This window comes from Populus trichocarpa, chromosome 5 (assembly GCF_000002775.5).
Source record: "Populus trichocarpa isolate Nisqually-1 chromosome 5, P.trichocarpa_v4.1, whole genome shotgun sequence".
NCBI lineage: Eukaryota > Viridiplantae > Streptophyta > Magnoliopsida > Malpighiales > Salicaceae > Populus > Populus trichocarpa.
The window spans coordinates 6329976-6343967 of NC_037289.2; the positions used below are offsets into that span (position 1 = coordinate 6329976).

The following is a 13992-nucleotide window of genomic DNA, read 5'->3' on the forward strand; positions in this document are numbered from 1 at the left end:
TAAAAGTTAACTTATTTATGAAGACAAATCTTATCATTCCACTTCAAAAAATGTTCTGTTCTGCTAAGATTTTGGACATGACATATCAGGGACTTCATATCAGACACATCCAGAATTAAACCCTTGAAATACAGACTCTCATCATATTGTAAATTACCAAGCATTGCATATTATGAAGATATTATGAGATTTTTGAAGCGTTTCAAGATGAAATTTGCAGAGAAACAAGACTCGTGCTCAGATTACTGGTGATTATATCTAAACATTTATAATTAATTAGAAACATGCACAATAAATACTGTGCTAGCCAAAAAGATTCTGCAGCATTTAAGTTTGTGCATCTTCCTGTGTACCAATCTCATTCAGGAACAGTTTCAACAATACTCGTATGTTTGATTAGCAACTAGCTAAAGCCAAATGAAAGTTTACATCTGCTTATGAGAACAGGGGATATTTTTACAGCGGCTACCATATGTGCCCGAAGCATGAGTAAAACGTTAACCAAAAACTCCTGCTTAAGGTGTTCACGTATGATGCAGGACTGGGGATGGCCCTGCCTATGACCTCTTCTTGCTCCTAGCTTGCTTTTTCTTGACCTTCTCAGGTTCGTCCACTCTGAAATCAAAAAACACAAGCACTTGATTGCTCTGATCAAATTAACAAAGAAATGCATATTAAATTCACAATACTGCAAAAAGTAATCTTCCCCTTGGGCATGAGCATCCGTAAACAGCAGGAGAAACAAACGCATTTCACATTTAAATTCACAGGACAATTCTATGAGCTTTAAAGAGTAATTTCAATTTCCTTCATTCACAGCCAAGCCTGGCCTAAACTGTGTCATGACAAAGGCACAGGAATGCTTTATGCACTGCAGCAGCACAACATTCTAACAAATAGAATTGTTTAACATGTCTTAATGAAGTTCAACAGAAAATGTTCAATAAATTTCCTCTATGTTCCTAACAACCTGGTTTTACCGGTGTCCCACTTATCAATTAAAATCAAACATATCATTTCACTGTTACCTTCAGTGGAAATGTGTATAGCAGCTGAAATACAGCAAATTCTTTTATGGACAGAATAAATTCATTTTCCATTCATCATACATCATGCCCTATCATAGAAATATCAAAATGCTCCATATATACAGGAATGCATCATGCCAGACTGATAAAATGAGCATATTTTGCAAAAACATTTTGGCAATGATTTGATGGCAAAGAGGAAAACAGAATTAAAGTGGGGCATGGATATTGCTACAAATACTAGTTTATAAATGAAATATGAATGAATAGTTACTCACTCTCCACCATTTGTTAAAACATCAAGAGCCCATCTAGCAGCATGAAGATACATTTTCTTTATCTGCATCAAATACCCACACAGGTTAGATTTAGCCAATGAATGATAAACAAGTAAATTAGGAGTAAATGCTACTAAAAATAAAACATATGTCACGTCAGTTATTGGGATTCATGGCGCTACAAAGTGAAGATAAAGTGTCCATCATGATGCAAGGAATCAAGAGTTATATTGACTAGTGACAATAACATGGGCAACTTTGATGCAATTACAGTTCAAATGATGTTTGGTACAGGACAGTTTAAGATATTACAATGTAATTCATTATTTTGAGGGTTTTGGTACTATATATATATATATATATATATATATATAAGCAGAACTTATACTAAAAAGCACTAGAGATTATTCTATTGTGAAACATGCAACAGCCTAGCAGAACTCAATGAAACTCCAAGGGTTTGAAATACTATAGCAATTAAAACTCTTCCTAGCGTTCACAGGGCAAGACTGCACAGATCATTTCAAGTCCAGATCAACCCTTTCTACCACTTAATTCGAATTTGAATTCAATTTCTCTTATGACATGATCCTATAATTTTTTAGCATTAACCAAAATATGATCATGGAGTAACTCTAAAAATGGATGCAAGAATGTCCTACTTAATACATGTTCTAATATTGATCTAGATCTAGAAACCCACTGGACCTTTAAGAAAAGTGATATGCAGAAAAAAGAAACATCTACAACAAACAAAACCTGGCCAACTTATTGTTGAGAGATTCCATTCTCTATGCACAAAACAATTTCTCAAGGAAAACATTCTTATTACCAAAGACTTGTTCCTTTTAGATAATGTATGTTTCAGCACCTTCCATCATTATATAGACATGAAAGTAAAAATTAGAAATACCTCCAACTTGTCCTCTTTAGCCCGATGATTTGGAGGAAGCAAACGGAATTCCTCTGTCAGACGTATGCACTCACCTACATTTTCAGGTGAGACAAAGTCCATTGCTACCTTAATGCAAGACTGTAAAAGATAGAAGCTAGTTACCACAGATTCAGCCTACGTTACTTTTCATATTTGCATATGCCCCTGGGGCAAACCAACAGATTTAAATAACAAAGCTCCCATCTTAATAGAAGCATTTAAAATCTAAGATATAAGGTTCAGCTTTTTAAAATAAGAACTGTAAAATAGAAGCATATTGCATGGTAATTCTAGTACAAACCTTATCAATTATACAGCTAAATCATCACAATATCACACATCGTAATAAAGACAGAAAACGCATCCATATCAGATCTAAAGAAATCTGAACTGTTTGTTAATGCAGTGTCCTAAAATTTTAGGACCTAGGCCATTGTGCACCAGGAACACCATCAGGCCATGAATGTACTGAAAAGGCATGAGGATTTGGATTAAGGTTGGCTAGTGAACCCAGAGTCCATAAACATAATCAGCTTATGTTGTTCAGAAATGCACTACCCCCGAAAAAAGAAAAAAAAAAAAACCTTCCAGAGGTGGGCCGTTAAGATTATTGCCAGAATAATTAGCAATATATTTATGAAGACAGTTAAGCAGGAAATAAGGAAAACAGGACATGTTAATTTCAGATATTGCCTAATCCTTGATAAATGCTACTCGCATCAATTTCAACATCCAAAGAATAACCAACAGCAATTACCAGGCAATCCACTTTTTTGGAGCAAGTTACAAGTTTCAAAACGCAGATATATTTTACCTTCAAGTTTCTCACTTGATGAGGACAGCCTGCAGGAATGAAGACAGCGTCTCCAAGTTTCTGGACAAATGTCCATGGTTCAATGCCTTCATGATGGTGTCAAAAACATATTTATAAATGCTAAAAATTGAGAGGAAAATAATTGATCTGAACCAATTAAAGAGATCACAGGACTAACCATATTCCTCTTTTAGCTTCCTCTTGTGCTCTAGAGTAAAAAAAAATGTCTGGTCATGAATGGGGTGAACCACCTACAACACCAGAAATAACACTAGTTTATTGAGAGATAATTTCAGGATGTAAGCACTTCAGCTAAAAATTCAGACAGGCGGCAACGAACCCAATTTATTTGGTCCATCTTGGTAAGATTTGACATGACAGTTTCTTTCTAGTATGGGACCTAGACTCTTTCTACCAAGTCCTTCATTTAAAGAAATACAATTTTGTAAAGTGTAACCACAGGGAAAAGGCAGATAAGAGAGCCGGATTTTTCATGCAATACACAATTACCTTTGGTAATGGGCTACAGTGGATATGCCTAAATTCCTTGAAGTGCTTGTTGAGATACTCCTGCAACTTAGGAACATCTTCTCTTCGGAAAATGTCCCAAACAGCACCTCCATCTAAAGCATCCATCCATTCTGACTCATCTCCACACTTTAAAGGTCCATCCTCGGTACTTATGCCTTGAACCACTCCTGCCTCCTCATTACATTTCCCTAGATTATTAAGCAGAATCATTAAACAGATAATTTTCATTCTGGTCATCAGCTTCATTAGATAATCCATTATCGTCAGTAAAAGACCTACCAGAATCAACACCATGCATGTTATCAACTTCATCCACATTCTGATTATTTCCAAAAAGCTCTCTTTTATCAACTCCATCCACATTCTGATTATTTCCAAAAAGCTCTCTTTGGTCTTGTTCAAAGTGCTTTAGCTTCAACTTTTGTATTTCAGTATAATGAGTTTTATTGGACACATCAGCAGTATGCGTCAAGACATTTACCTGAAACAGCCAGATGCACAAATTAATCATTATTAAAAGTATGAAGTTTAGCAATGATGTCAGATTCTGATCCCGGTAGCCACAGCACATATAGATACTAAAGATTCACTGCTGATGTGAGAGAAAATTTCCAAATTTCTAGTATTTAACACTTTGCATATCATAACATCTGACAGTTGATTATTATCAGAACAGCCGTTATCAAGAACACGTTGACTCATCCCAGTAGAGTCCTCGCAAGGGAATTCTAAATAGAAATCTTCCTTCAACAGTCTTCTCACTAAGTGATGAAAAAATCTTACCATTGCACAGGACAGTTACCCTTTGAATGTCAACAAAAGTAATTAAATACAATCGTACAACAGATTATCATACAACAGCTAGTAAATATCACTACATAGAAACATTTAATTTCACTTAAATTTTTATGCAATATTTGGAAGAAGATACCATACAGATCCTGGAAAAAAATTAGGAAGATAACCAACCTAAGCATGATTTTGGAAAACCAAGTTGTCTCGACTTCTATTTTAGAGTTCAATTTTCACCTTTTCTAGAAGGTTGCTTTATTGATTTCTAACCTTCCATTCTCTTTCTATCACCATATATCTTATTTTATCTGAACAAGAAAAGAAAAGGAAACCAAACATACCGCATCAGACATGTCACAGTGAAGCTTAGTGACCGAATCTCCACGCCCAAGCTCTTCAGGATATCCATAGGCAATATATGTCTTTGGCCCCATATCTGGCTTCAAAGAATTCTCAGGCAATCTGACAGCAAGGTTTAAAGGTCCACTGCGTGGATGTGTATACTCCTTAAAGGGCAAACAACAGGTAAATTCAGCATCATGTCGTGGAAGACTTTCACCAAATGTTTTAGATGGGGGCCAGTCTTTCAGCTTCAGTATCTGAGGCCAATTTTTACCATCAAACCTTCCCTCTGTGTAACCAATGAAGAATTGATGGACATTAATATCTACCTGCATTCATCAAGAGTTGAGCATCACATTAAACATCACAACAGATGATAGCATATCAATAGGATTGAAACCATCATTATCATGACAATTGGAGAATATAACAAGAATGATTATCAGAAAATAGCAGTAAAAGCCAGCAACACTTCATCTTCAATGCACACAAAAAAAAAGGTGAAAATACTGACCTCACAGTAATCCAGACACTCAATTGCCTTTACATCCAATAGTGTGTCGTGTTTTTCATTTTTGATCTGGCGGAAGGCACGCCACATGACCATTGGCTCCCAACTCAAACCAGATGCAGTTTCAAGCACATTGCGAACAATCACAGGCTCAGCTCTCTTCCAATGAAACTGAAAATGCTTCAAATCATCCTCTGTGATATCTTCGGCTATTGGATAGAATAAATAGTTATCATCAGAATCTTCTCGGCATGCTGCTTTTAATAACCTGTTACCATTACTGATATCAAGATCACCATTGGAGTTAAAACAAGCACATCGTTCATCAGGAGCATTAGCAGAGTCAGTTTCCCATTTTTTGGACATTTCTTCAACTTTCTTTACCAACTCTGACACTGAAACTGCAAAATTGACTTTTTTGTTTGGGAACAAACATTTTAGTTCCAAATTGCCACTATCACAAGCACAATGAATGCTTCCATCTTCATTTGCTTTCCATCCAGACTTTGGCCCCATAAAATCCTTAGATTCAGTCTTTTGAGGTAACTCAGCTTGTGATTCAACCTGTGGTTCGTCTATCCCACCATGCAAATATTCAAATCCTCTGTTAATATATTCCATAAGCACATCTGGCCCACCACCTTGCAAGTGCCCAGCACGGATCTCCCGACAACAGGCAAGACAAAGATCAGAAGAGCAATTTGAGCAACTTCTGTGATAATCAAAAATAGAAGTTCTGCAATTATCACTGAAAAACAATTATGGATTATTATCAAAACTAAGAAAATGAAAAGGTGGGAAACTCCGATAACAATATAACTTACCAGAACATGCGCTCATCTGCAGGGCATTCAGCATTCTCTATTTGTAAGCCTGCAAGTGGTACACCTGCAGAAATAAACTATTAGTCATCTGACATACAGCAAAGCCAACTCTCTTCAGACATATGCACAAGCACTCATTGGCCACCCACTCATACTCATAATGTGTGCACATTATAAAACATAGATAAGCAGGCATTTACCTGCACCAATAAAAGACATGCATAAAATACATACTCCAAAATAATTTATTAATCAAAATATATGAGAAAATCTTTTATTGATACGACCATTACTTGGAAGTAACTGCAAGCACAACTAATAGAAAGGCCTGTGATGGCCAAAGAAGAAGGGAAACACAAAACATAAGAAATAAAGAGAAGATTTGTTGTTAGAATACAAATCATTACAAAAAAATGGGAAAAAATGGAGGACTTGGAAATTTGTCCTTTAAACCAATAGAAAACCATTTCATCCTATAAAAGCAACACCTTTTGTGTCTACAAAATTCCTTCTCTCAATCTCAAACATACCAAAAGCAGAATGTTTTGCAATTCGATCAAAGACAAGGCAAAACTTAGTTTTTTATCAAATAAATTCCATATATTTGAGGCAAAAGAAGTGCTTACCTTCTCTCCTGGCCTCAATCTCTCTCTCCATCATTTGTTCTTCATCTAACTGCTTCAAAAATGGAAGAAGCGCACGAAGGAAAAACTTAGAGTATCGCACTACTTCTTCTTTGCTTACTTCCAGGTTTAAATTTTTCAGTTCCTGCAGTAAATAACAACTAAAATTATTACATCTCACACGTGCATTTAAAACAATTAACAAATACACATTGAAGCACGAGTTGCAAGGTTGGATTACATACCTTAATCGGCGCATCCAGACGCAAACAAGATTTACAGTTGCAATTTCCAAGACAGACAGGACAAGCATTGGCAATTTCATCCTCTGTCATCTTAGGATACCTACAACATGAACAAAGAATTCCCTAAGTAACAAAATCAATCGTGGAGAAATTAAACTCTAGGAATTTATAAGATGATTCAAAAAACCACTAAAACATGTCTAAGCTATGCCATTGTCTTGTAAATGATAAAAGCCAGTCCTAAAAATCCAAAACAGTATATCATATGCTAATTTACTTATATTAACAATATAATGTTGCTCATGATTTGCAATAAAATTGAGACCAAAATTATTGGTACACCATCATGCAAGATATCACCTGTTCCAGCAGTTAACTGTTTTCTATAGCATTTATATTTAGAAACAAGATATATCTTTGTTAAAACAAAACCATCATACTAATTACACATAAGTACATGAAATTCACAACAAATTATATAATTAATAACAGAATCAGTATAATTCACAAAAGGGATAAATTAAAGACAATTTAGATTCCATAATGCCAATCCTAACAGAAAAACATACGGTGATAAAACAAGAACTGAATGGTATAATGCAAATAATCCTACAGTATACCATTTCGTCAAGCATGGTATGCAATAGCGCTTCCTTTTACATTTCAGACACCGAACAACACGGCCCTTGTCATTTCTCTGGCATTGATGACACATTAAACACACATTCTCAATAAACTGCAAAAAAAAAAAAAAATCAGGAACATAAACAACCATCAATAACCAAACAGACAATATCAATAACAAATCAAAGATGATTAGTTACCTCATTATCACGCCTGGATTTGCTTCCCTGATCCACTTGCTCTTTCCGAGTCCTGAGCCCATAACCTGTTTCAGAGCTCATCATCAAACAATCTCCTTCGCCACTCTCTTCCTTCTCTTCTTCTCCCTCGATATTCTCCTCCTCCTGATTCTTTTTTCCTTTTCGACTAACTTTCTTTTTTCCACGATTGACATCACCATTTTTACTATTTTGCACACTTTCCAATCCATCACTCTCTGAGACTCCATTCTTCTTCCTCCTCTTCCTGCGCTTCTCCCCAAGCACTGCCTCATCTAATGCAGCATCAAGCTCAGCATAGTTTACCTTTTTATCAGTTCTCCTCGGCCTCTTATTTAATGAATCGCCATTCTCTTCCACATCACCACCATTCTCCTTCCCTACCTCGCTCTCCACCTCCTCATTACCCGATTCACTTTCCTTCTTCCCGCCCTTATTCTCTCTAGCAACAGCCCCTTCACTTTCCTTAACCCCCTCGCTTTCTTCCTCATTCTTAACAAATCTCACCTTCTCCTTTCCTCCAACACCCAGTTCTCCAATCTCTTTCCTTTCCTCGTTATCCACACTGAATTTACCTCCCTCCCGCCCCCTCTTCTCTGCCCCTTTCTCTTCCCTTCTCCCGTCCAATTTTCCTTCTTTACCATTTTCTACCTCTTTCTCTCCTTCTTCGGCATCCACCTCCTGTTTTGCCTTCCTAGACTTCCCATCCATCTTTCCATCAACCCCTCTCTCTTCCTTCTTGACGAAATCCACTTCACTTTTCTCACCTAATCCATCTTCGTCCCCACTCTCCACCTCTTTCTCTCCTTCATTCCCAACAAAGTCCACCCTTTTCTTCCCCTCCACAGCTGAAGAAACCCCCTTTTCATCATCCTCCACATTCTCTTCTTTCACCTTCTCCTCCTCACGATCACTTTCTTTCTTCTTTCCCTTCTTTTTTTTCCTACCCCTTCTGACATCCTCCTTCAAATCACCTTCTTCCCCTTTCTCCACACCATTACCTTCCCTTTCCTCTTCAACAGCTCCAATCTCACTCTTCTTTACCTTCCTCTTCCTATTTCCCATCTTCGAGGCCCCGTTTCCTTTATCAATATCACGACTTTCCTCTACTTTCCCTTCACCAATTTCACTACTTTGATCTAACCCCCCATTCTCCTTAACCCCCTCCTCTGACCCGCCATTCTCCACCGCTTCCTCCACCAACCCCGCCTCCGATTGCGCCGGTTTCTGCCGCTTCCTCACTCTCGCCATCACAAAAGGTTGAAGCTTTTATTAGCAGAGGATAAAAGGAGACTTTTTCGGTTTTATTTTTACAGTGGTTGGACAAGAAGGGTCTGTTTTCCTTTTATAAAGAGAAACTGGGATTTTTTTTAAGCATTTTTGTTTTTCTTGTTTTTAAGAAAAAGAAGATAGGGTTTCTTCTTATGGCAGGGAAGGGGTATTTTTATTTCTGTTTTTGTAGGTGAAATAAAATATGATAATATTATTTATTATTATCATCAGTTAATTAATAATAATTTAGTGCCGAATGGGGTTTTTGAAATTTTTTGGCGCCAAATTTATGGATGCAAGAAAAGAAAAGAAAAACTCAAGAGTGGATTTCTAGGGTTTCGAAATAATTTTGGGAGGAAAGATAATCCGTCTATTTTTTGGAGATAATCTAGGGAAGTGGAGCTGAAGTTATGGAGTATGTAGGATCATGTTACTTGTAACTCTTGCCTCAACCCTCTGTGTTCATCTTATAATTACAGGTTTTTTTGCATTTTCTGCATGTAATTATCATAAATGTTAAATATTTATTTTGATATCTTTTTTGTGTTATTTTATTATTAATTTGAGTAGAATATTGCTAGACAAGTCGCTTGTATTTTTCTACTAATCACGTATACCATAATAAATAAATAAATAAATAAACGTTGGATACCAGAAGATATAGAGAGCATTCAAGTTTTGAGCCAAGAGATCATATGTGCACACACTTGCATTAAAAGCAACTCAGCCAACTAATTGTTGATATTCATGATTTAGCGAGCAAAACAAACATATTATTATGGTAAAAGTGAAGGCTTCTCGGGACGGGCTAAATAGAAAGATTCTGTTTGCTTTGCGTTTTAAAATTTTTTTGAAAAAAATTAAAAAAATTTATTTTTTTATTTGTTTCTTAATATTTTTTGGTATTTTTTTATTATTTTGATACGTTGATATCAAAAATAATTTTTAAAAAATAAAAAATTTATTATTTTAATACATTTCTGAATGAAAAGAACTTTGAAAAGTAATCACAACCACACTCTCAAACATACTCGAAAAGGCAACAGAGACAGTGAGTGTTGATGCAAAAGGACTTCTTTACCAAGTTGTTGTTGATGGATGATCATTGAGTTAGTGTTGAGCTTGAATCACGAGTCTAGCAGCTTAACAAATTCTTATGAAGTGAGATGAAACTAATGTTGTGTTAAACCTATATCAAACCCTAGTTTTAGAAAAAAACTCATTAACAAATTATTTAATTTGTTTTAAAAATACCACGCTTGGCATATGTGAGCCTACTCGAGAAGGAGACACGTTGACCTACCATGTTAAAATTCAAGCTTAATTAAAACATGACTTGTTTTATTTATTTAATTTTTTTTTTAGTTTAACGTGGGTGTCCGGGTCAGCTTGCGCGCACCTCGACTAATCCCACGGGCCCTGAAGTTAACGACCATGTAAGCCTCCAGTGGCCATCATATGAGTAACCACAGGGCTCGAACCTGAGACCACGGAGAGAGCAAACCTTTTGGTCCCAAGCTCTTACCACTGGACCATCACCTAGATGGTTACTTGTTTTATTTATTAACTTAATGAAAATTCATCAACCCGTTTTGAGATTAAAAATGTTGTGTAGGGTCTATATTAGTCTCTAAAAAGTAAAAAACACGTTTGAGCTAATTATTAAAATCCAAGTTTTATCAAAACATGATAATAGCTTGATGAAAAATTGTTGGTATTATTTTTATTTTATTTTTTAGAAATGAATATTTACACATTTATGCATACTACATATATAAAAAAAAAAAATGAAAGCACAATTTACAAAATAAAACCAATATTAATACAAAGCCAAAAAAAAATAAGAATACATAAGTGAATAATAATCTGTTTTCAAAATAAATATTTACATTCAGATGTTAAAAAACAATTCAAATATTTATGCACGTGTTAACATTAACATCTTTATAAAAAAAAATCAAAAAAAATTATTTAATTATCTACAAGTTTGCTATTATTCTCCATTTAATGACTAAATTAAATACACTTGTATTAAATACACCAAGAAAACATCAATTCTAAAAAACCATAATGTAAATTCTTTTTTAATGTTTCTATCCCAGTCTAGATCTCCTTTATTTTCTTTGAACTGAGCTCATTGTCATCAACAAATCACTGCACCCACTAAATTGCCCTGAGCCCACCAACATGCAGCCAAATTGTGAGAGAGGAAGAAGGCAAGAACTAAGTAAATGAAACCTTTTTCACTCAAGAAAACTCACCAATTGCAGATATAAAAGCAAGAAAAGAAGTAGAATTAAATGGTGGAATTGAAGATCACTAAGGAACAGTGGAGAATATTAACCATCAACGCATATATGAGTGAACCCTGCATAAACATCAGACCTTCTTCTCTTTTTTTTCTAATAAAGTCAATTAAACTATTTGATCCAACTAATTATTTGTTACCGATCAACGTATAAAAGGGTGTTGGAAATAAAGGCGTGGTTGACTTTTTTTTAGTAGAATTCACGTAAAAAACATTTAGTCCATGTATGTTTTTTGGAATTTATTTTTTGAAAAATCATTTTTCAAACTTTCTTGTGTTTATTTGTTATTAGGAAAGTTGGTCAACGGAAATACTTTCCAATCAACAGAAATACTTTCCGATCAACGGAAAACATTTTCCAGTAAAAAAAAAATTTGGTTTGGTTTCCAGGAAAATGTTTTTCCTTTTGGCTGTGTTTGTTTTCCGGAAAGTGGTTTCCGGAAAACTACTTTCCAAACTTTCATGTGTTTGTTTGCCATTAGAAAAGTTGGTCAACGGAAAACACTTTACAGTCAAAGGAAAATTTAGCTTGGTTTTCAGGAAAGTGTTTTCCTGGAAAATTTGGGCAGAAAACACTTTCCGGAAGTTGTGAAAAATTTAGAAATGTCATTATTTGCTGATTATATCAAATTTGATCCTCAAATTTTTGATTGCTATATATAATTTGTTTTGAATATTTATTTTTCAATTCCATCTCTTAAAATTTAATTTTTATATTAATTTTGGTCCTTATTTTTATAATTGTTATTTGCTTTTTTCTTATCGTTTTTTTATTGAAATTTTTTATCTATCAAATTTGGTACTCATTTTTTTTATTGTTACTTATTTTATTTGAAATAATTTATGAAATGTTAATTATTATTATTTTAATTTATTCACCTTTCATTTTTTTTTAATTTTTTAGATTTGATCTCTATTATTTTGATTATTATTTATTTTATTTGAGATAATTTATGAAATTATATTTTTTTTCAATTTCATTCTCATTCAACTTTTTAATTTGTAAGATTTGTTCCTCATTATTTTAATAAACTTGAGAAAAATAAAATATTAATAAGTTATTTTCCAGCTCATTTTCCATGACATAACCAAACACTGGAAAATGTCATTTTCCATGACATAACTAAACACTGGAAAATGTTTTTCAATTTATTTTCCATTACACTACCAAACATCGAAAAATACTTTCCTGGAATTTACTTTCTAAAAGGAAACTACTTTCCAGTAAACAAACAGGTCTTATATTTTACTTTTATAAGATGTAATTTATACTTTGAAGTGATTATATTTTTTTGAAAAAGTCAACAACACCTCAAAGTCAATCACGTATTAAAATCTCAAGAATAAAAGTTAGCGCAACTTTGTTCCTCGTTATATTATATGTTATGAAATTCAACTAAGAGATTTACACATAAGAACACCTAATTCACATGACTCATGACTCAACCAAATCCTTAATCACTGGCCAATCTTATGCATTCAACTGTAATTCCATTTTTTTTATATGTTTAGTGTTTAGTGTTTAGTCCTAGATCTTCAAAATCGACGAGTATACTAGCGGATTCGGTAGATGCAAATGAAGAAAATTGATTTGTTAGGGGTTTTTTTATTTATAAGCTGGGTTTTTAAACATGAGAAAGAGAGAAAATGATGTGTGTGGAAGAGAGAAGGTAAAATATGTTATTTGATTGATTTTTTAATTAAATATATATAAGAGTAATTTGATCATTTTATTAAATTTTTAAAAAAAATTGATCAAAAATATAAAGTATATATTTTTAAAATTTAACAGGAATGTGCAATTTTGACTAAACTGTAAAATACTAGAGGTAATTTTCCTTTCTTTTCTTATTATTTCTTTTAATTTTTCCTCTAATTGCACATTTCTTATTTTTTTCACCAAATAAAAGCAAAAATACACAAAACTTATGAAAAATAACAACCCTCAGTGATTTTTTTAAAATATATTTTCTTTTTCAATTTTTGTTTCTTTCTAGACAAGAATTTTTTTTTTTTAAAGAGGAGTCAAATTGGATTTTGACAAAAGTGTTAAATAAAATTCTTTTGAAAACAAATGAAATCACAGAAATGAAGCTAAATTTAATCTATGGTGTATTCCTCAACCCAAGCACCCAGAATAAAAAAAACACCGCAAATATATCAAGCAATACATAATAAAAGGAAGGCTTACGTTGCAACTAATATGCGAGCAGTGATAGAATGAACAAAAAAAAAAAAAACGACACACCAACCAACCAACTAAAATAACTAGTAGTTAGTTCGAGCCCAGTGATTGGTAATATAAAAATCACTAGAAGTTTACATGGTCATTAATTTCAGGGCTCATGGAATTAGTTGAGGTGTGCACAAGCTGACCCGATACCCACATCAATAATAAAATAAAAAAAAGCAACCAGTAGTTACATTAATATCTCATAATCTTCTACCCTCACTAACCAGTAGTTTAACAATTTCATAACACACTATTCATCAGCTAATTTCCAACCTTACTGTTTCTCCTTGAAAAAATAAACAAAAAAAAAAATTTTCTTAGTTGCATTAAAGAGTTAAAAAAAAAAAAACACCAAAAAACAATCAACATCTTATTATAAAACAAACCTATAGTTAATCCATGGTGTACTCATCAA

At 33.8% G+C, this 13992-nt stretch overlaps 1 protein-coding gene across 5 annotated transcripts; it reads right to left on the reverse strand.

Moving 5' to 3' along the window:
* Positions 1-231: 231 nt before the first annotated feature.
* On the reverse strand, positions 232-9191 carry LOC7486369 (lysine-specific demethylase JMJ25). Of its 5 annotated transcripts, XM_052453000.1 has the most exons (15): positions 7747-9190; positions 7543-7658; positions 6923-7022; positions 6681-6822; positions 6055-6118; positions 5234-5978; positions 4719-5048; positions 3940-4066; positions 3865-3894; positions 3565-3773; positions 3233-3305; positions 3055-3140; positions 2220-2339; positions 1307-1368; positions 232-615 (listed from the first exon to the last, which is right to left on the reverse strand). In XM_052453000.1, the coding sequence occupies exons 1-15, from the start codon at positions 9013-9015 to the stop codon at positions 558-560; spliced, it is 3531 nt and encodes a 1176-aa protein (XP_052308960.1). In that variant the 5' UTR covers positions 9016-9190; the 3' UTR covers positions 232-557. The 5 variants fall into 5 exon arrangements, 4 of the variants coding, with proteins under 4 accessions (XP_052308960.1, XP_052308959.1, XP_024457314.1 ...); XR_002981912.2 differs by having other exon boundaries at positions 2220-2293; positions 3865-4066; positions 7747-9191; XM_052452999.1 differs by having other exon boundaries at positions 3865-4066; positions 4719-5044; positions 5230-5978.
* Between the last annotated feature and the right edge of the window lie 4801 nt (positions 9192-13992).

Excerpts from the sequence above, each read along its gene's own strand:
- LOC7486369 (XM_052452999.1), bottom strand. The coding sequence starts at position 9,015 with ATGGCGAGAGTGAGGAAGCGGCAGAAACCGGCGCAATCGGAGGCGGGG. Across the intron at positions 6,119-6,680 it reads GATTGAGGCCAGGAGAGAAG|GTGTACCACTTGCAGGCTTA; the intron begins GTAAGCACTTCT and ends TTATTTCTGCAG. Across the intron at positions 1,369-2,219 it reads CTAAAGAGGACAAGTTGGAG|ATAAAGAAAATGTATCTTCA; the intron begins GTATTTCTAATT and ends TATTTGATGCAG.